This window comes from Primulina huaijiensis, chromosome 7 (assembly GCF_012295235.1).
Source record: "Primulina huaijiensis isolate GDHJ02 chromosome 7, ASM1229523v2, whole genome shotgun sequence".
Lineage (NCBI taxonomy): Eukaryota > Viridiplantae > Streptophyta > Magnoliopsida > Lamiales > Gesneriaceae > Primulina > Primulina huaijiensis.
The window spans coordinates 4,668,141-4,691,933 of NC_133312.1; the positions used below are offsets into that span (position 1 = coordinate 4,668,141).

The 23,793-nt window shown below is 33.3% G+C and overlaps 2 protein-coding genes across 2 annotated transcripts; one reads left to right on the top strand and one right to left on the bottom strand.

The window, feature by feature from the left end:
- Nucleotides 1-1,007: 1,007 nt before the first annotated feature.
- On the bottom strand, nucleotides 1,008-2,842 carry LOC140980351 (probable membrane-associated kinase regulator 2). Its single transcript, XM_073446120.1, has 2 exons — nucleotides 1,465-2,842; nucleotides 1,008-1,384 (listed from the first exon to the last, which is right to left on the bottom strand). Exons 1-2 carry the CDS (start codon nucleotides 2,717-2,719, stop codon nucleotides 1,242-1,244), a joined length of 1,398 nt encoding a protein of 465 aa, XP_073302221.1. The 5' UTR covers nucleotides 2,720-2,842; the 3' UTR covers nucleotides 1,008-1,241.
- A 6,374-nt stretch (nucleotides 2,843-9,216) lies between these two features.
- On the top strand, nucleotides 9,217-10,659 carry LOC140980825 (uncharacterized). The gene is made up of 2 exons (XM_073446879.1): nucleotides 9,217-9,738; nucleotides 9,856-10,659. Exons 1-2 carry the CDS (start codon nucleotides 9,217-9,219, stop codon nucleotides 10,657-10,659), a joined length of 1,326 nt encoding a protein of 441 aa, XP_073302980.1.
- Nucleotides 10,660-23,793: the final 13,134 nt, after the last annotated feature.

Below are 23,793 nucleotides of genomic sequence, written 5' to 3' on the forward strand. Positions count from 1 at the left end.
TGTTGTGAAAAAGTAAAAATTTACGGTAAAAAAGTAAAAATCTCAAACTCTCAAAATTATCACACTACACACTTTATAATATTTTTCTCTCAACTCAATTGTGATTTTCTTCACAAATGAGAGATCTATTTATAGAAAATTTTTACAAATAATCCAAAAATAAAATACATCATTACCTACATCATCACACACTAATTTTCAATATTCAACACCTAATTTTACCTAATTTTCAACATTCAACATTCACATTTTCAACACAAATATTTAACACATTTTTAAATAATTTTTCAACATCAATCACCATATTTCAACTTTCAATCACTCTTCATAATTAACTTTGGACAGCACGTGTCAATGAGTATTAATTTGTCATTATTTATAATTCTCATTAAATTAAATTTATTCAAATTCAAATCATTACTATAAAGCTGAAAATTTATATTACTTTATCCAAAAAAATAAGTATATTTTATAAGATGATTGTAAACAATGTCCGAATCAGACAAATTGGCATTCAACGAAGCATACAAGAGAAATGATTTTTTGTGCACTCAAACTTTGACATTGTCCCATTACGCTTCCTCACTGTAAATACGCAGAATAAATAAGTCTAAATAAAAATCTCAAGTCTAATCTTCAACGACTTAATTGCATTGGTACTTCTTACAAATATTAATATTAACTTCATTTTTTTAAAAAAAAAAATTGTGGGATTGATGGATAATTTATTTTTATCTGCATAAAAATCTATTTCCAGTTGCTTGATTTTTATTTTTTAGGCGAACCATTTTACATTTCAGACATCGAATCGAATCATCATATAAATATGCGTATAATATTATAGATTTTTATTCGTGTGACAGATCAATTCTGATCATATTTTCATAAAAAAATAATATATTTTTTATAATTAACTCAAATAGAATATATATAACAAAATTTGTCCGTAAATTTGTATTTAACTGAGTTTTTGTGATATTATAATACTTTGACATGGTTTCTATAGAAAGAGTAAGCATACATAATAATTCATTAATCATTCCCATTGAATTGAATATCTTAAATCGAGGCAAACGAGAATCTCAAAAGACCAGAAATAACCTACGTGCTTTTCCCCTACTTCCAAGCACTTTGAGTCTTTGACCTCAATAATTTACATTTTACACTTTATTTATTCTATATAATACGGATAATTTACAACAATATAATAATAATAATAATATTAATTTGTTTTATCTAAGCTAAGATGATTCTAAGTTGTCTTTAGTTTCTTCCCCAGAAAATTGTGAAGACGACGTTGAAGACGAAGAATCCGTTGACATAATTACAGATTTCTCATACGATGGATCACTCACTGAGCGAGACAATGCCGAAGATTCCACATCTGAAATGTAATTTAATTATATTAATTGATTAATTCAACTAAAAGTTTAGAGAGCTTGGGATAAGTCGATTGGAAATTACCTCTTGTTGCGTTGAATGATTTCTTGCAATGGAGAATGGCGCCTTGAATGCCGTCATGGATTTGCAGCAACGAGTCATCACGGCGGCTGGAAGCCGTATTCCCGGGATGCGGGGGCGTTACGATGGCGGAAGCTGACCTGCTTTTGCCTAGGTGCTTACGCACTACTCTTAGCCCTGCTTGCAGGTTGTTATTTATCGAAGCTTGCTTTGGGTGAGTATTCACGCTGCCGCCCGACGACGAGGCTTTTGTCATCTCCTCTTCTTTCGCCGCCGGCAGAGAAATAACTCTCTCTCTCTTGGAAGCTCCGGCTGAAAAGTTCAATTGCCCAGAAAACTTCAACCTCTCCACATAACGTTTCGAGACACGAACGTACAAAGGCTTCACCATTTTTATGTACTTTTGCACCATTTCTTTGGTCAATTTTTTCTCTTCTGGAGCCGTCGTTGAATCAGAATCTTCTTGATTATTCTGCGTTCTTTTTTCGCGATGCTTACTCTTTGAGCTATTATCTCTGGTAAATAAAGAAACAAGAGGCATTCTTACTTCCTCAGCTTTACACATCACGGTGAGAAACTTACCGCTCAGTGTACTCTGCTTTACTTGACCTTCCCGAGGAGAGGACTTTCCATGCCCATTAGCCTCAAATTTCTCCATTTTCTCGACATTTTCAAGCACCCCATTTACAGATTTTGACTTCTTGAGCTTCAGAAGAAGCACCCGGAACTTGGTTGCTGATTTCAGTAGAAAAACAGGGAATCTGGAGTTCTCTTCCGAATCATTCAAAATAACGCCAGTCGGTTCAACCGAAACCAAATTCCCTCTGAAAAGAAGTTCTTCCGAAGGGGAAAGAGTGAGGTCATGATTCTGATCAGAACTAAGAGAAATGTTAACCTCCCCTTCTTCTTCTTCATCATCATCATCATCATCTTCATTTTCACTCTCTGACAATTCTTCACCTCCATATCCACTTTCCATTTCGTTTCCATTTGAAGTCTTCGGGGATCTTTGGAAAATTTCCTCGGATTTTTCTGACGATTCTTCTTCGGTGTTGCTTTCATCTTCCGGAAGGGCCAACTCCAGGTCAAAATACGGCCCGTCCTCTCCGTCTGAAGAGTCAGCGCTTACGGCCGCGGTAGAAGTGAATATGGTTTTCGTGGCGGCGCTTGGATGGACAATAGTGGCTTCTGCAGTGATGACGCTGCATCCACTTCCACCGCTGGTACGCCAGTATTTGAGTAAACTGAAGGCTTCCATGGTTGGTAGAGCCAGTATAGTGATGGAGGGGGGGTGAAAATAGCTTTCGAGAGGAAAATAGAGCAACTTTTGAAGGTGTATAAAGAGACTTAAAGACAACGACTTTAAGATGGGAAGGAAGCTGAACTGTGGAGCTTTAATGGGGATGGCTCACAGATCAGACAAGCGGGTGACAGGGATGGTAATAGTAAAAGTGCTAAGGTGTGTTTGGTAAAGTCCATGTTTGACCATCTAGTAAATGGGAATCGGGAAGTTTTTCAAACTAAAATTCCAAAATCCAACAAAATTTTTCAACGACACCAAACTTGGGGAGAAGTTTTCGATCATAACTTGTCTTATCCCAGGCCAACGTAATCCAGAAGAAAAATTTTAACATTTGCTTCCTTTTTTTTTTTTTTTTTTTTTTTTTTTTTGTCTTTTGTACGAAAAATAATACTTGTGGCGCAATGCTTATGATGTTATTATTTTGCGTAAATTACATTTAATTCAAACTTTCTCATTTTACTAATTAAGTTATCGTGTATTTCGAAAATTTTCAAAAAGATTTACTTTTTATTCATTTGTTTGTTTCTTCCTACGTTAACCAAACAAAACGTGGGAAGAAACAAACAAATGAATAAAAAGTAAATCTTTTTTAACTTGATAATTGAAGTAATGAAACATATAATTACCACAAGGCAATAAATTTTTTTGAAAATCTATTTTCCTGAGAAAATGATTGAAGTATCCTAATTGGAAGATATTTTTTTTAGAATCTTGTACAGTTTTCATTAAATCACTTGACCCAGCTTCTTTGTAATACCAAACACAGCCTTAATGAACAGGAGTACAAGTTTGTCTTTGCTTTAGTAGGAAATAAGTAGTGAAAGCGATAACAGATATACGAGCTTTTTTTTTTTACATAGCCATGGGGCTCGCTGTACTATAAGTTTAGCACTAATGTAACATTATGATAATCGTTAATGCATCTTCTTCTTAAAAAAAATTGTTAATGCATCATAATTCAATATGTCAAGCTCATGAATTCATTAAATTTCAAAAGTAACACTCATAATTTAAAAAACTCTCTCTTTTCTTATGACGTCTTTATTATCAACACGTTTAATAGACTTCACTTAACAAACACGGCTCGACTTTGACTCCGCTTCTCGAACTCCTTTCGAAGTGAGAATTGTTCTTTCTCGAGGAATGACGTCAATCTATGAATGTGTATCCATGACCACCAATTGAAAATTTTGAGATCAGAAAGAATGTAATGGTACTAACAGAACATCATCTCAATGTGACACATAATGAACAATTCCGTATTTCTCCTTAATTTCACACACCACCAAATTGATGCTTTCACAACACAATATATGTGCTCTCTTGCATGTATCTTTATTTGATCTCTTTTACACTTTCATCTTTGTCAAATCTCATTCTCCCTTCTTCTCCAAAGAATGTCTGAAGAACTTGTTGAGATGTAATAATTGTTCTTGTTAGACAGAATGATCGAACCATTATGCTTGAATTGATCCGGTTTAAAATATCTGAATTGTACCATTACACCATCTATAACTTTTGGTAAAAAAAAAAAGAACAAGTGTCCGGTCCTACAAAACTCAATGCTTAAAAGCCATATATCTAGGGGTGTCAAAATCAGACACGACCCACTAACTCGACACGATTCAACCCGAAAAAAATCAAGTTTGAGTTCGGGTTTTTGGGTTCGGGTCAGATTGGGTTGGACCCGATAGCTGACCAAAAAAAAATGATCGGGTTGGGTTGGTTCGGTTGACCCGAAAATTTTAATTTTTTTAAAAAATTATAATTAATAAATATTGCTTATATTTTTATATATTGTATGTCCGAAAAAATATTTATTGTATATTTATATCATAAATTTTTATAATTTAATATTTAATTTGAACATTTTTTATTTTTTAAATAATTGGTTATTTGATTTAATAAATATACTTTATTTTTCTACAATTAGACTTTCAAATTTAAATCATATATACGAGGGAGAATTTGTTATTATGTGTTTAAATTAAATTATTATTATTTTTAATTTTATTTAAAAAATTCAAGATCGTGTTATACGGGTTGATTTGAGTTCAGATTTGAGTTGAGAGTTTTCGGGTTGGCTCGGGTCCGGGTTGGGCTCGGGTTGAGCAATTTTTGAATAGTACTATTGCTCAACCCGACACGACCCACCCGAATTGACACTCCTACATATATCTATATTTTTATAAAAAAAAATATAACTTTAATTTGAATGATAACTCGACCTTCCTTAACTATACGTGGCCAATCTCAGCCCAGTTAGTCATGCTCAACAATCTTCAAAATGAATGAAAACTTCAATAAATAGATAATTTCATCATATTCAAGATGGAATAAATCTTTCCAAACTCATATTGTTCCATATCTCCAAAATATATTGTTCCATATCTCCAAAATAATATATTCATCATTTTTTAATTAAATCACAACAAATATTTTCTTCAATTATCTTCATCTCTCAAAATGGCAAATTGTTTTTAAAATTTTCTTGACAAAAAGTATTAGATGCGAAAGGAATGCACCGGGGCATAATATACAAATGTAAACCAACCAAGCATGAGATCCTGTTGAGCTATTAATTCATATTGGCTCTAATTCACTACACCAAGCAGTGCCTTGAGTGTTAAAAAAGTTAGCATTGGTTTCAAATAATTAAGTGTTTAAAAAAGAAATATACACTACAAGAAATTCAATATACAACCATACTCAAAAGACAACGGTTTTATCAGAAACCGTTGTCTTTTTTCCTTTTAACAACGGTTTTCGTTAAAACCGTTGTCTTTCTGAATTTTTCTTTGTCAAAAGACAACGGTTTTTTAAAAACCGTTGTCTTTTATGGGTCAACGACAACAGTTTTAGCAAACCGTTGTCTATGGGAGTGTTTTTTGGTTGCTAAAGACAACAATTTTTGTTAAAACCGTTGTCATATATGGGTTAAAAGGTTTTTTTTTAAAAAATAATTTAATTTTAAAATTTTTTTTCAAAAATAATGTAAAAAAAAATATTTTTAAAACTACTGCAATCCGCGCTTACGGAGCGCGGACTCTGCTCACGTGGAACAGCGTCTGCGCTTCGTAAGCACGGACGCTGGTCCACGTAAGCAACGGAATATTTTAGCGACGGAATATATATAAAAACAGTCGCTAATTAGCGACGGTTTGATAGCGACAATTTATCAACCGTCGCTAATGTTAGCGACGGTTTATTAAAATCGTCGCTGCATTGGAATCAGCGACGGTTCAAAACCGTCGCTCATTTGAAATACCTCGTTTCTCCATCGTGCACGTGTACGCTGCGGATAATCTTGAACTTTCAACGGCTTGCAATTTTGCAGCGTGCAATAAACGCTACGAAAAGCCATTTTTGTTGTAGTGAAGACAGAGAAAAAAACAAACAAGAAATTCATCAAGACTGAGATATCTCAATTGAATGTTGTTCATTTTCCTCAACATCATTCTATGGTCGAATGTCATGTACAAGATGCTGCGGACCAACATTAAGCAAATTTGTAAAACTGTGTATGTTCGACCAAGACGGAGATTTAAAATCCTGCTGACCAAACAAACCAAAGTCAGCCACCCCTGAATCACTGAAAAAACTAGGTTGAATAGTAGAGGTTCCTGAAAAAACTTATTTTTTGATGAACATATTGTCTGTTTTTTTTTCTCTATCTTCACTACAACAAAAATGGCTTTTCGCAGCGCGCAAATTCTTTTTCTGCAGCGTATATTGCACGCTGCGAAGTTGCAAGCCGTTGAAAGTTCAAGATTATCCGCGACGTACATGTGCACGCTGTAGATACAATTATGCGTGGGGTATTTCGGCATTTAGCGACGGTTCTATTTCGGCATTTAGCGACGGTTCAAAAACCGTCGCTAATTAACGACGGTTAATGATTCCAATAAAAGCGACGGTTTAAAACCGTCGCTAAAATGAGCGCTGATTCAATTTTAGCGACGATTTAATAAACTGTTGCTAATTAGAGACGGTTTTTATATATATTCCGTCGCTAAAATATTCCGTCGCTTACGTGGAGCAGCGTCCGCCCTCCATAAGCGTGGATTGCAGTAGTTTTGAAAATATTTTTTTTTATTATTTTTGAAAAAAAATTTTAAAATTAAATTATTTTTTAAAAAAAACCCGGGTTAAAACCGTTGTCGTATATTAGCGTTTTTTTCAGGACATACGACAACGGTTTTAGAAAACTGTTGTCGATTAGCGTGTTTTTTGGACAAACAATAACGTTTCATTTAAACCGTTGCTTTATTTAGCGACGATTTTGCTAAATCACGGTTTAAAAAAAAACCGTCGCTATTTTTAAATTAGCGACAATTTTGCTTAAAACCGTCGCTAAATTTAGCGACAATTTATAGACGATTGTAATTAAAACCGTCATGTATTTAAAAATAGCGACGGTTTTGTTGAAACCGTCGCTAAATATAGAGACGGATTATTACAACCGTCGCTAAATTTAGCGACAGTTTTTAAATACAACTGTCGCTATTTTAAATTTGCGACGGTTTATTTCAATAACCGTTGCCAATAGCGACGATTTAACCAACAAACCGTCGCAAATTGTCTGTTTTCGTTCTATTTTCATTTACACAACTTCACAACACTTAAAATTTTTCTCTCTTAAAATATTTTAATTTCGATTTAGGATAAATTTTTTCGTTTTATTTTTTGGTAAATTTTTAAATGTTAATTAAGTTCATGAATTAATATTGTTAACATAGTCGAATGATAAGTTTTTTTAGATTTGTTAAATTATTAAAAGTAATTTTTTTTATTTTACTAAAAAGTTTAGCGACGGAAATGATGAATTAACTGTCGCTAATTAGCGACACTTTATTAATACACTGTCGCTAATGTTAGCAACGGTATTGTAAACTGTCGCTAAATAACGACGGTTGTTTACATGATTTCCGTCGTTAATTGGCGACGGTTTTTCAAAAACCGTCGCAAATGTAGCTACAACAACGGTTAAAAACCGTTGTCTTTGAGCGAACTCTTTAACCACATAGACTTTAATAACAGTTTTAAAATGGTTACGACAACGATTAAAACCATTGTCGTATGAAATTTTTTTTTGTAGTGATAATACCGTGTAACTGAGTGCAGAGTAATCACGCATGCAATGTTGTACGAGAAGCGAGTTGGTAGCTACCGCCATATTGATTTATTACAAATTTAATAATGAACGAATACGCTGAATGGGGGAGGACAAAGCTTTTATTAGCTAGCTAGGAATCAATAAATTCTGTAAACCTAGCAACTCAAATAATAGTAAGATTGAAATAAAGCGAAAAAATGATGCTCATTAATAATTTAACTTCACATCGAATTACGTATAGTAAAGGTAACATGTTTGGATCGGGTATCCAATTTTTATTATATTTGGTTAGCATTAATGTGAAAGACATTAACATTAATTTTTTTAAAAAAACATTTCACACATTTAAATGCAAATTTTTAGCAATCCAACTCGCCGAAAATCCGAAAGGAGAAATCATGCATTCTTTTTAGACAGCAAAAGCAATTTATGAAATTGGGATTTTTGTGCATCTAATTTTCCGCAAAAATTATATAGATTTTATTCTTGTGTGTTAAACGAACAGACAAAAGAACTGTACATGCACATCACCACATGCAAATGAAACAATTTCCTCTTGGTCGGAGGAATAACTATGGTCGGTCGGTCACTAACTTAGATGGAAGATTTACACTTCGAACAGATAAGAACACGAAAACAAAACATTACAAAACTAAATTTTGTTTTGAATGTATATATAAGCATGCAGACCGAAGAACATGAAGACTAACTGGGGAGTTTGGAAAGATGGAGGTTTAAGGAGCTAGTAAGGCTCGAGTTAACTAGGTACGTACGAACCAGTTGTAAAGGTACGTACACGTATATTTGATAATGTAAATTACTATTCGGTCGCCTCTCATTTTTGTTAAAATAATTTGTAATTTCTAGAGTCAATTTCTAGAATATTTACTAGTACTTTGAAAGCCATCTAAGAAGTTTAAATAGCTAGTTAATGTGTGGAGTTAATAAGTCTTGAAAAATGTGAGACTAGGTATATAAATATGCTTATGTAATCTCCATATTTTCCAATCAAAAATATAATCAAGTGTATTGCATCGCTTGATTTCCTAATCACAAAATTTATTCCGCTGTCCCCTTCAAATTTGGTATCAGAGCTTCAAAAGTCAGCATTGCAGCACCATCGTCCGAGACATAGCATACAATCTTGTCAATTGGATAATCCACAGCAAGTTAAGAAAGCTATGTTTGCCGTAATAAGTGGCAGCCACTTTTCAGGAGCAATTACTTAAAATTTTGCTTCCAATTGGTTGCTTCCTTGCACCACGGGTCCCACATAGAAGAAATTCTAAGCCCATTTTATTCTCATTTGTTACAGTAGCAATATCAACATATTGCAATGGCCGAAAATTTGCAAATCACAATGTTCAAATATTCTTCGACAGAGGTACCCATATTTGAAGGAGAGCATTATGATTATTGGAACACCGAAATGATGGATTTCTTCATCTCCGAAGATTTATGGGATATCATTGAAAATGATTATCCAGAGCCACCTACCGAAGATGGTGCAGATTGGAGTGAAGTTCAACAAAATAAATACAAACAAGATCAGAAGAAAGATGCTACTGCACTTCGGTATTTAAAGCAAGGGGTTAGTAAATCTATCTACCCTAGAATATTCAACAAAAGAAAAACAAAAGAAGCATTGGAAGTCTTGCCAACAGAATTTCATGGAAATGATAAAGTTGTGTATATCAAGCTTCAATCTCTATGGAGAGATTTCGATAATCTCTTGATGAAAGAAAGCGAAAATATCAGAAATTTTTTCTCCAGAGTTGCAGAAATTGTGAATAATATTCAAGACAAACGAGTGGTTGAGAAAACCTTGCGAAGTTTACCACCGAAGTTCGATCATTGTGTTGCTGCAATAGAAGAATCGAAAGATCTTTCCAACTTGTCGATGTTTGAATTAATGAGCTCTCTTCAAGCACATGAATAAAGAATTAATCGGTCATCAAAACTACCTTTGGAGCAGGCATTTCAATCCAAAGTTGTATTTTCTAATAAGAAATCGAATAATTTTGAGACTTCAAAGAATTCATGGCAGAATAAAAATCAAAGTGGCAAAGGAAAGTGGGAGAGACATGATCGAGGAAAAGATGAACAAAGAAGTGGGGAGCGAAAAAATTCTCATGATGGTCCTTATTGCATCATATGCAAGAAGGATAATCACAATTCGAAAGATTGTCGTTTCAAGTGTACAAGATGCCGGATTCCTAATCATTCTCAAAGAGATTGTTGGCATCAAAAGAAACAAGGAAAAGAGCATGCCAACATTTCAAAGGAAGAAAAAGAAGATATCATATTCTACACTTGCATGAGTGCTGAAACTGAAGATCGAAATGTTTGGTATATTGACAGTGGTTGTAGTAACCACATGACGAGTAAGCTTGACAGCTTTGTGGAACTTGACAGAAATTTCTCTTCTGAGGTAAAGCTTGGAGATGACAAGATACAAAAGGTGGAAGGGAAAGGCACCATCGAGGTTCATTCCAAGCAAGGTAACAAAAAACACATCTCAGATGTTCTTTATGTGCCAAATCTAGCTCAGAATCTGCTAAGTGTTGGTCAACTTATTCAAAAGGGTTATTTGATTCATTTTGGTGACAATGCATGCATGATTATTGACAAGAAGCAAAATTTGACTGTTGCTAAGATTGACATGGCTAGCAACAAAGTTTTTTGTCTCATCATGCCTTTTGATAAAAGTTTTGCACTTAAGCATGAAACATATCATGATTCTTATTTGTGGCATTTGAGATATGGTCACTTGAGTTAAAAAGGACTACATTTGCTAAAGTCAAAAAATATGGTTGTTGGAATTCCGAGTGTTCAGAAGGACAATAAAATCTGTGAAGGGTGTATATATGGGAAATTGCACAGATTTCCATTTCCCAAATCTGCTTGGCGTGCAAGAGCTCCAATAGAATTAGTTCATGCAGATATTTTTGGTCCTACTCGGACTAGTTCAGTGAGCAACAAGAGGTATTTCTTACTGTTTGTCGATGATTTTACTCGGATGATGTGGATATGTTTCTTGAGTGAAAAATCAGAGGCATTCTCAGTTTTCCTTCAGTTTAAGGCTCTTGTTGAACGTCAGAGTGGTTATTTGATAAAGATTCTAAGGACAGATCGTGGTGGAGAATTTATTTACAATGCATTCATGAATCACTGTAAGGGGAATGGAATTCAAAGACAACTCACAGTGAAATACACTCCACAGCAGAACGGTGTCGCAGAGAGGAAAAATCGAACAATTGCTGAAATGGCTCGAAGCATGCTTGAGCAAAAAGGTTTGCCAAAAAAATTCTGGGCAGAGGCTGTTAATACATCAGTGTATATTCTTAATCGATCACCCACGATGGCGGTTTTGAATAAAACACTAATTGAAGCATGGAGTAAGAGAAAACCACAAGTCGATCACTTGAAAATTTTTGGGTGCATTTCTTATGCATTAAATCAGTCCCCTAGCAAAGATAAGTTTGATAAGAAAGGTGAAAAAATGATTTTTATTGGTTATAGTGATGAATCAAAAGGTTATCGATTGTGGAATCCAATAAAGAATCAACTTGTTGTGTCAAGAGATGTTGTGTTTGATGAAATGGCTGCATGGCAATGGAATGAAGAGGTTTCTCAAATTCCACCAATTCACAACTTCATAGAACCATCATTTTTTCACAATCATGAGTCACATCCAAGCACTTCTCAGCAAAGTCCACAACCTACTACAGTGGAGTCAGATTCTGAAATCTCGGATCCAGATTCTCCAGTAAGAAAGGTACGATCCTTGCAGGAAATTTATGATTCTTGCAATCTTGCGTTATTCTCTAGTGAACCGCAGTTCTATGATGAAGCAAAAAATAATTATGTTTGGATTCAAGCAATGAAAGAAGAAATTACAGTTATTGAGAAAAATAGAACGTGAGATTTAGTGGATTTGCCTAAAGGAAAAGATGTGATTGGTCTAAAGTGGATTTACAAGACCAAATATGGTGAAGATGGGTCAATAAGAAAGCACAAGGCTCATCTCGTAGCCAAGGGTTATGCTCAACAGCCTGGAGTGGATTTCAATGAAACTTTTGCTCCTGTGGTTAGAATGGAGACAATAAGATCAGCTCTTTCAATTGCAGCTCAATTAGAGCTCAATGTGTTTCAGTTAGATGTTAAATCAGCTTTCTTGAATGGGGAGCTTGAAGAGGAAGTTTATGTTATCCAGCCACAAGGTTTCATAATTGAAGGAAAAAAAGATAAGGTTTACAGACTACGAAAGGCCTTGTATGGTTTGAAGCAAGCCCCTAGAGCTTGGAATTGCAAAATTGATGGGTATTTTCTCAAGAATGGTTTTGAAAGAAGCAAGAATGAACCAGCTCTATATGTGAAAAATGATGGGAATGATTTTATGGTGGTATGTTTATATGTTGATGATTTAATTTACTTTGGAACTAATATGATTTTTTTGAAGGAGTTCAAGAAGAAAATGATGGCATTCTTCGAAATGACTGACCTTGGAATGATGAAGTATTTCCTTGGTATTCAAATAAGACAAGCTAATGGAGAAATTTTTCTCTCACAAGAAAAGTACGTAGAGGATTTGCTCAAAAAATTCCGCATGGCAAATTGCAAACATGTTAGCACTCCAATGACGCCGAGTGAGAAGTTGCAGCTCAATGATGGGTCTGGAAAAGTGGATCCAAAAATCTATCGAAGTTTGGTTGGATCACTTATTTATGTTACTCATACGAGACCAGATATTTCATTTGCAGTTGGTGTTGTTTCAAGATTTATGCATAATCCTTCCAAAGTTCATTTTACTGCTGCTAAAAGAATCCTGAGGTAATTGCAATGAACAAAGAAGCTGGGACTGCATTATGTCAAAGATCAAGACAACAAATTGGTTGGGTTTACTGATAGCGATTGGGCAAGATGTCAAGATGACAAGAAGAGCACTTCTGGATACATATTATGTCTTGGCTCAAGTGATTGCTTGGAGCTCAAAGAAGCAAAAGACAGTTGCTCTATCATCAGCTGAAGCTTAGTATATTGCAACAACAGAAGCAGCATGTGAAAAAACTTGGTTAAGGAGAATTCTTGGTGACTTGCAGCAAGTTGAAAGTCAGCCAACAAAAATTTATTGTGATAACATGTCAGCTGTGGCAATGACGAAGAACCCAGTGTTTCATGCTCGTTCAAAGCATATCGAACTTCGACATCACTTTGTTCGAGAATTGGTAAGCAAAGAGCATATTCAAATGAAGTTCATTAACACAGATGATCAAGTTGCAGATTTCCTAACCAAAGCAGTTACCGTGGAGAAATTCGAGAAGTTCAAGCAGCAATTGAAAATAAAAAATTAAGGGGAGTGTTAAAATAATTTGTAATTTCTAGAGTCACTTTCTAGAATATTTACTAGTACTTTGAAAGCCATCTAGGAAGTTTAAATAGCTAGTTAATGTGTGGAGCTAATAAGTCTTGAAAAATGTGAGACTAAGTCTATAAATATGCTTATGTAATCTCCATATTTTCCAATCCAAAAAATATAATCAAGTGTATTGCATCGCTTGATTTCCTAATCACAAAATTTGTTCCGCTGTGCCCTTCAATTTTGAGGTTTTACTGTGGTACGTGTTCTTATTTACTGCCAAACAATGAATCTGCTGTTAATCGAAGTTGAAAAGTAGCATTTGAATAAGACATAGTGATGTGAGACAAATCTAATTAGAGATTACCTCAATACAATCTAATATCATGAGATTACATTAACACAGTACTGATTAAAAGGAAACAACACAAAATTTACTCTAGATTAATGAGTAAATATGAGAGCTTTCAGTTTAAAAACACCTCAGATTAAACCAATATTTTATATTTTTAAAAATAGAAGAAATATCAAATTTAGAAAAGACAATTACATAGTTTTATTTTATTTTCAAATGGAAGTTGAAAAAGAAAGGATATTAATTATATTTTCTGGTTTGCTCTATCCGTTATTTTAAGTGCAACCAATAAAAAAACACTTTTCTTTTCTAATAATTTTTCTTTTAGAAAAAAATGGAAAAATTATAATTTTGATCCAACAATTTGACCTGTGTCTATTTGTTCTCGCCTAAATTTTCAAGTTGCTTAAGTTGATTTTTATTTCCACTTATTCTCCTTTGTCACCTGACATAACGCCAAAAAATTTGATTATATAGCATCGCGAAAAATGATGACGTGACATTGAGAACTATAAATTGTCGCAAGTACGCAAGAGTTTGTGATGTTTAAGGTAAAATTTTCGTCGTTAATCAACGACGAAATTAAATTGTTTGTTTCCGTCGCAAATTCAAAATTTGAAAATTTAGACAAAAATTTGCGATGAACAGATTGAAACTGCCGTTATTTACGGAATTTTTACAAACCCGTCACTGATAGCGACCGTTTTAGATTAAAACCATCACAAATCATCTATAAAAAAAAACCCATCCCCCTCAGTTTTCATTGATTTTCGCCCATTTCCACTGATATATCGATAATTTTTGCTTTTTTTCCAAATTTCATGCATTTTAATTATATTCTTGTTAGAATTTTTCTTAAAATCATGTTTCTACGTATATATAAACAGGTTATATAATATGCGGAAGCTTAATCGAGAATTACCTCCGGCCATTGAAAACTTTGAAATTCTCTGTTTTTCTTCTCGGTTGAAGTCTTTTAAGCACTTCACGCTCTCTGTAGATGGTGTATATTTCTTACGAGGTGTGTATGCTTAGGGACCTCAATCGTCTCTATTTATAGGCATCTCATACCATCAACGATAAAATCGGGAGTCTGAATGTTAAAAGAAGAAACGTGTACGCATCTCAATTTTCTAAAGTTGAGGTTGCGTACACAAGTTTCGTCAAAATATGTAGGCAATGGCCGTCGCCAATTCCTACACGATACTTCATGTATCATATTTCTTACATTATCCCACTTGACACATATATCTCATTTACCATAGGAGAAAACAAAATACATGAATCATGGCGATAGGTCATGTTAAAACGAATATTATCTTCCATGTATTACAATGCATTATGTATCTCAAACTGTATAACTTAATGAATAAACCTTATGTTTATTCGAGGTCCAACTTTATTGATATTTCTCAAATCAATGAATGTGTACACAACAAATATGAGAAAATATCACATCATAGTTTCATTAAATTTGTTCTTACAACAAAATTACATAAAGGAACCAAGTCCCATTCTTTCTGTATGATCCTTAAATTTCAATGGTGGCATGCCCTTAGTCAAAGGATCCGCAATCATCAATTCAGTGCTAATGTGCTCGATAAGTAACTTCTTATCTTTAACACGTTCTCGTATGGCTAAATATTTAATGTCGATGTGCTTGCTTCGACTACCACTTTTGTTATTTTTAGCCATAAAAACAGCAGCTGAATTGTCACAATATATTCTTAATGGCCTAGATATAGAATCCATAATTCTAAGCCCTGAAATGAAACTCTTCAACCATACACCATGTGAGGTTGCCTCAAAACAAGATACGAACTCAGCTTCCATAGTGGAAGTAGCAGTCAATGTCTGCTTTGCACTTCTCCAAGATACAGCTCCACCAGCTAGCATAAAAATATATCCTGAAGTGGATTTTCTTGAATCAATGCAGCCAGCGTAGCCTGAATCAGAGTAGCCAATTACTTCCAAATTCTCAGTTCGTCTGAACATAAGCATATAATCTTTGGTCCCTTGAAGGTACCTCATTACTTTCTTTGCAGCTTTCCAATGGTCTAAACCTGGATTACTCTGATATCTTCTCAACATCTCAACAACAAATGCAATGTCAGGTCTAGTGCAAACCTGAGCATATATTAAGCTTCCGACAGCAGAAGCATAAGGAATGTTTTTCATTTGTTCCCGCTCTATATCATTTTTTGGGCATTGGCTCAAATTGAATTTATCGCCTTTCACAACGAGATCTATACTTGGTGAACAATCTTTTATCCGATATCTCTCTAAAACTTTGTTGATATAGGTTTCTTGAGACAGACCTAGAATACCTCTAATTCGGTCTCTATGTATCTTAATGCCAATGACATAAGATGCATCGCCCATATCCTTCATATCAAAGTTTTTAGAAAGGAATTGTTTCACCTCATATAGCAGACCCTTATCATTTGTTGCAAGTAATATATCATCCACATATAGAATAAGGAAACAAATCTTGCTCCCACTGACCTTCTGGTATATACATTGATCCATGAGGTTCTCAACGAATCCGAATGAAGATATAACATCATGAAATTTCAAATACCATTGACGGGAAGCTTGTTTCAATCCATATATAGATTTCTTAAGCTTACATACCGATTGCTCACCATTACTAGAGAAAAATCCTTCAGGTTGTTTCATATAAACCTCTTCCTCTAGTTCTCCATTGAGAAAAGCTGTTTTCACATCCATTTATTGTAAATCGAAGTCAAAATGTGCAACCAATGCTAGAATGATACGGAGAAAATCTTTCTTAGATACAGGAGAAAAAGTCTCCTTATAATCGATTCCTTCCTGCTGAGTGAATCCTTTAGCAACGAGTCTTGCTTTATACCTTTCAATGTTGCCTAACGAGTCTTTCTTTGTTTTGAAGACCCATTTACATCCAATGGCTTTTACACCATCAGGCAACTGAACAAGATCTCAGACTCCATTAACTGCCATAGAATTCATTTTTTCTTTCATAGCATTAAACCATAGTTTTGACTCATTACAACTCATGGCTTGTGAAAACGTTTCAGGATCATTTTCGGCTCCGATGTTAAAGTCCGATTCTTGTAAATACACAACATAATCACTAGATATAGATGATCTTCTTATTCTAGTAGATCTCTTAAGGTTGTTTGGTTGATCAACAATTTCTTGTTGTTCTTCATTAACAACTTGATCTACTGGATTTTCATCAGCGATTTGTGGAACTTCAGTAACTGGTTGTCTAACACTCATTTGGTCTTGAGGGATGTGAATAACAATCAATCTGTCATTTGAATAAGGGGTTTGTTAATTAATGTGATCATTCTCAAAAACTATGTCATGATCACTCCCACTAATCAAGTCATTTTCAAGAAATTTTGCATTTCTTGATTCCAAAATTCTAGTGTTGTGAGATGGACAATAGAATCTGTACCATTTGGATTTTTCAGCATACCCAATGAAATATCCACTTATGAATCTTGGGTCCAATTTCTTTTCATGTGGGTTGTAAACTCTTATTTCTGAAGGACAACCCCAAACGCGTATATGTTGCAAACTCCAACCTTTAAATAACTCAAATGGCGTCTTTGGGACAGCCTTGGTTGGAACTCGGTTTAATATATACACAGCTATCTTAAGAGCTTCAGTCCACAAGGATTTAGGAAGTTTAGAGCTACTGAACATGCTCCTCACCATGTCCAATAATGTTCGGTTTCTCCTCTCAGCTACGCCATTTTGGTCCGGAGAACCTGGCATAGTATATTGGGCAACAATCCCATGTTCTTGGAAAAATTTCGCAAACGGACCAAGTGTCTGTCCATTCTCAGTGTATCTACCGTAATATTTTCCACCTCTATCAGTTCTCACGATCTTAATATGTTTTCCACATTGCTTCTCCACTTCAGCCTTAAAAAACTTAAAGACTTCAAGTGCTTCGTTTTTATTATGAAGCATGTAGATATACATGTACCGTGAATAATCATCAATGAAAGAGATGAAGTATTTCGGACTTTGCATGTCCATATCTGGACAACAAATATCTGAATGTATGATTTCTAATATTTCTGTACTCCTCTTGGCACCCTTTTTAGACTTATTAGTCTGTTTTCCCTTAATGCAATCCACACAAGTCTCAAAATCAGTAAAATCTAAAGTACTGAGTACTCCATCATTTACTAATCTTTTAATTCTCTCTATGGAGATGTGTCCCAATCTCCGATGCCATAATATAGAGGAATCTTCATTTATAACACATCTTTTAATACCTCCTTGAACATGCATAGTGGTGTTATTATTTTGTAAAGAAATAGAGAAAAGACCATCAACCATTGTACCATCTCCAATAAGATTTGATTTATAAAAAAAATTTATTGATTTATCCAAAAACTGAAATGAATAACCAAGGGGTACAAGTTTTGAAACCGAAATTAAATTCCTAGAAAAACTAGGAACATAAAATGTCTTTTCCAATTTTAAAATATAACCACTATTCAACACTAGACAGCAAGTCCCAATAGCCTCCACATGCGAAGACATCTTGTTTCCTGAATAGATGCTCCGCTCATTTTCTATTGGCTTCCTCAGGTTTTGCATACCCTGCAAGGTATTTCTAACATGGATTGTAGAACCAGAATCAATCCACCATGTGTTATAAATCATATCAACCATATTAGATTCATAACAGACAAATGAAGTAGGAGTACCTTTCTTTTCAAGACAATCCTTAAATTTATTGCAATCCTTCTTCATGTGTCCCATCTTTTTATAGAAGAAACATTTGGATTCTTTCTTAATGTCATGTTGGGGTGGAATTATTCATTTCCCTTTTCCTTTGACTTTGGCTTGCTTCTTATACTTTTCTTGTGTAGTCATAAAAATATTATCACTCGTTTTCATTAACAACCTTTCTTTCTCTTGAACACACATGATCATTAATTCATTAATTGACCATTTATCCTTATGTGTGTTGTAGGAAATTTTGAAAGGTCTATATTGTTGTGGAAGAGTGCATAAAATGTAGTGCACAAGAAAAGTTTCAAACATTTCCACTTCTAGTGTCTTTAGTCGAGCCGCTATGTCCCGCATCTTCATGATGTGCTCTCGCACACCTCTCACACTGGTGAGCCTTAATGAAGAGAATTCCATAATTAGGGTGCTTGCAAGTACCTTATCTAAAGACTGAAACTGTTCATCAATAGCCTTCAATAATTCTTTGACATTATTATGCTGATCGACAGAACCACGCATGCCAGCAGAGATTTTGGTCTTTATGAACATTACGCAGAGTCGATTAGATCGCTCCCATTTTTCATAAAGATCAACGTCATCCGGAATGCTGTTTTCAGTAATAGAAGATGGTTCTTCTTTCCGTATAGCATAATCAATATCCATCCACCCTAATTGAGGAAGAATTCTTTCTTTCCATATTTTATAGTTGTCGTCCTTTATTTCGAGAATATCACATTTTATATCAGAAAAACTCGCAGGTTGCATAACTGCACAAAATATCATATGCTTAAAATTTTGAGACAATATCATGTTTTACCAATGTAATTCATGTTATAAAAATCTAGTGACATAAAATTTGCCTGTGGGATAAAATTTTAATTCAATAAGATTTTTCTGTAACTTTACGATAAAACTATCAAAATGTATTTTCCTTAACTCCTGTGGGTAAATTAAGAAAAATATAATTTGATATTTTAACCTAATTAGTTATATAAATATAATAAAAATCCATGTGAGGTAAAATTTATTATGTTTATATAATTAATTACAATTGATGTCCATTATGTGATCCAAATCCACTTAATGCATAATTTTTCATAATTAAGGATGTTGTGGCTATTCCTCAATTATTTAAAATTATACGGTTCAACGGACAAAATTTTGGCTTTACTTAATGCTTTATATAATAATTATTTCGCAATCAACACTTTCCAAGAGTGCTCCCAGGATAGATAGGTAGTGCTAAGGCCCTTTAAATACCTAACTCCTAGGCTGAGCAACGTTCCTCAGGGAGACCAGTGGCTAGTCAAGGCAGTTTAAAACGATCTATGAAGAATTCCCTCAGATCATGTTTTCTTACGTCACCTTATAATTATTATTCACTTCAATTATCCACATTTATGTGAATCTTTATAAGCCAAAATTTTTCGTTTAATATCTTTATATTCACATTTTTACTTAATATGAACAAATACTTCCCCATCAGTTTTTCTCTTCAATCAGAGTAGTGATAAAGTGAGGATTCTTTGTTCATTTGTGAATATCTGAAATATTTTAATTTTAATATTATATTCACATCTTATTTAATATGTTCATTTCAAATTATAAACAACTTAATATAATTTAATATGAACATAATGCGAATATTGATGTACCAATTATTTTTCAATATTATTTGCATTTTAAATTTCAAAATTAAATGCAATCATAATATTAAATTTGCATGTACACATCAAACACTTATCCATAATATTTTACATTTTATATAACATGCAAAAATAATTTCTAAACGTATATTAGAAATTACGTCGAATTTGAAATTATTTTAATGTGTACAAATTATTTGACCAAATGCTATATGCATACCGAATTTTACAAATAACTTAATAGCACAATAATCATGATTTATTTACTTATTAATATTATTATTATTATTTTAAAAATAATAATAATAAAAACATATTATTGCCAACTTGTGGGAGAATTATTACCAATATGTGGGTCCCGCATTAGTAATTGTGGGTCCCACATTAATTATTATTAATATTATTATTATTTAAAAATTTAATAATAATAATAATAATGATAATAATTGAGACCGATACATGCAAGATTATTTTTCTCCACACACTCGCACGTTAGTCGAATTCAAATGCATGATTGAATCAGAATTTTCATGCACTTCATCTTCAACCTTCTCCATTTTATTTGCATGAACAAAATTGCATAAATCTTCCTTATAATAATTTTCAAGATTTCGTCCGAGAAATTTTCAGGTAAGTTATTTTATCCAACCTTTAAATTTTAAGTTTCTTACGTAAAACTTAAAATTCTTTTTCTTAAAGTTCTTGATATGAAAACAAATATTTTCAAGACAGAGGTATCATGACTCTGATACCAAATGTTAGAATTTTTCTTAAAATCATGTTTTTACGTATATATAAACATGATATATAATATGAGGAAGCTTAATCGAGAATTACCTCCGGCCATTGAAAACTTTGAAATTCTCTGCTTTTCTTCTCGATTGAAGCCTTCTAAGCACTTCACGCTCTCTGTAGATGATGTATATTTCTTATGAGGTGTGTATGCTTAGGGACCTCAATCGTCTCTATTTATAGGCATCTCATACCATCAACGAGAAAATCGGGAGTCTGAATGTTAAAAGAAGAAACGTGTACGGATCTCAATTTTCTAAAGTTGAGGTTGCGTACACAAGTTTCGTCAAAATATGTAGGCAACGGCCAATTCCTACACGATACTTCATGTGCATATTTCTTACAATTCTAACATGTGTTTTTGCCCATTATTGGAGATCTGGTGATCAAGAAATCAACATAGCTAGATTTGTGAAGGTAATCATGTTGAATGAAATAAACTTTTTGATAAATTTCTGTCATTACCTTCATACTAATTCGTCGCCCATTATTAATGCATAGTTCTTTATAGAATCTAGAGCTACAACAAATTGAATTTTTTTTAGATAATGTGTGTGAGTTAGTGTGTGCACAAAGAGGAAAATTGCACTTTGAATTGGTGCTAGTTTATGTTGGTCCACGTTTTGATATAATAATTATATATATATTTTTTAAAAAAACTTCTAAATATGATTTCATAAAAGATTGCTAGTTGACCACCCCTTAATGTTAGATGTTTCACATTGCTAGATTATGTTATTGGTTGTTGTATACATGAATTTGAATAATTTTTTTCTTTGAAATAGCTTTTGAGTTTGAGTTAGATTACACGTTTCAATCTTAACATGATATCAGAGTACAAGCCAACCTTCATGTGTTGGAGTACCCGAATGAGTCACTTGCTAATGTCTTGTAAACTTCACGTTCTAGATGTTCATTCATGAGCGTGAGATGTGTGTGTTAGATATCTCACATAAGCTAAAATTATGTTCTTGAGAGTTTTATCTATAGATCTAGACAATTCTCTCCTCTTGATTTAATTTTTGGAGTTGAGTTAAGTCCAAGTTTCAATCTTAACACCCGACTTTAGGTATCAAAGTTTGAAATAATTTTTGAAAAAATAAAATCTCTCTTCTAATCAAATACTAAGCCGTGAACTCCATCCTTCCCGCGTCTCACCCACTTATTTCCGATCTTCTTAGCTCCGATCATTGGTCTATTTTATCTTCTAATATCTATGGTACATTACATTTTGGTGTACAGATTATCAGAATACAATTAAATTACCGTTAATTGAATAAACATATATGTTCTAAAAATATATAGCATTACAATATACACAGCTACAAGTTAGCTGGTGAGAAGCTTAAAAGATCTCTTCACACACTTCCATAAACCCCAACAAGAAAGTTGCCTTCATACAAAAAAAGAGATCGAATAAGTTAAAAATGGCATGGAATAGTGATTTTGACTATCAAGTTCGGATATTTCTCCGGGAAAAATGTAAATATGTAAGTTGAGATCTTATTGTGCTTTTGATAATCTACAATCAAGTTTCACTATTAGTTTAATAATTTTTTTTTTGTTTGTGGCTATTTTAGTACATCATATGATATTTTCAATGTCATATCAGCATTCTAGCGTAAAAATGATAAAATTGCAAAAAAAAAAAAGAAAAAAAAATTGAACTATGATTGAAATTTGACTATCCTAAATGATCTCATAGGCGGAGCTAGGTGGACGCGGGTGGGGAACACTGTTGGGTTAAGTGCGCATGAATAAAAGTAACAATATCTCCTAGGAAGTTTTCGTTCGTCAAGCTGCTGACGTTGCGCCACTTGATTTGATTGGCTAGGTGAGCCGTAAAAGTGTGATACCAGATAACAGGTAATACTGTCTCTGTTGGAGATAGGACAGACGGTAGGAAAGGATAAGGTTGGTTTTTAAGGGATATGAGACAACACCAGCATATAGACATGCATCTCTCCGAACTCATGAGACTAACAGCTTGACTCATTATCACTCAAGTAAGTACTGCATTATGCACTGTTACAATTATAAGAATTATAAAGTTGTACGTGCATTGGCTAACAGATTTATCTTCCAACAAAAGGTAAGCGTTTGATACTAACAAACATCACTTCCTCATTTTTTTTGTGAAAAAAATTACATAAAAAATTATTATATAAATAATTAATTAAAGGATGAAAAAACTAAAATTTAAGTCTTTATTCAATTTCGCCCTTGTCAATTTTTAAAATGTATAACCTCTTCAATTTTATTTAAAACATGAGCGCTAAAAAATTATATTGTTGATTTATAATCTGGAATACTATAAATATATTAATTAGACTAATTTAACTATTATGGTGTTCATATAACAATTGAACATGCACTTTTAGTTTTTAAAATTGTAAATACAAGATAAAGGAATAAAAAAAATAAATGTTGAAATAATTATTTGTTATTAATGTATATTGATATAAATTTTCTTCAGACTNATTAAATTATTTTTTATTTAAATTTTTTTTATGTTATAAGTCAAATATTATTTATTCATATCGTTAATTTGTCAAAAAATGTTAAATATTGCATGTATATTTATAATTTTAATAAAAAATTATTTCTTCCTTTTTTTGAGGGTACTCCCGGGAACAGATCCAGTGGAGACGGGGTGGAGCTTGTAGCTCAGAGGATTAGAAGAATATTCGATTTCGTCCCTAATATACAAATCCTAGCTCCGCTTATTCTAAATCACAATTAAGCTTATTTACAAGTAGACAGATCTTAAAAAAAATTTCAAGTACATAATATTTACATAAATCAAATGAAGGCAATTAAAGCGATGGATCTGGATCTTGACTCCAATGGAGCTTGATCAAGGTATTATATGTTGATCAACGAAATATATTTGCTATAATTGTTTTTACCATCCGTTCTATTAATAAAAACTGGCTAATAACTTTATCCCCCTTCAATTTTCTTGAGGTGAAATCAAAATCTAAATTAAGAGATCGAATATTTGCACATTAAACACCAATA

Excerpts from the sequence above, each read along its gene's own strand:
- LOC140980351 (XM_073446120.1), bottom strand. The coding sequence starts at position 2,719 with ATGGAAGCCTTCAGTTTACTCAAATACTGGCGTACCAGCGGTGGAAGT. Across the intron at positions 1,385-1,464 it reads ATCATTCAACGCAACAAGAG|ATGTGGAATCTTCGGCATTG; the intron begins GTAATTTCCAAT and ends ATTACATTTCAG.
- LOC140980825 (XM_073446879.1), top strand. The coding sequence starts at position 9,217 with ATGGCCGAAAATTTGCAAATCACAATGTTCAAATATTCTTCGACAGAG. Across the intron at positions 9,739-9,855 it reads CACCGAAGTTCGATCATTGT|GCATTTCAATCCAAAGTTGT; the intron begins GTTGCTGCAATA and ends CCTTTGGAGCAG.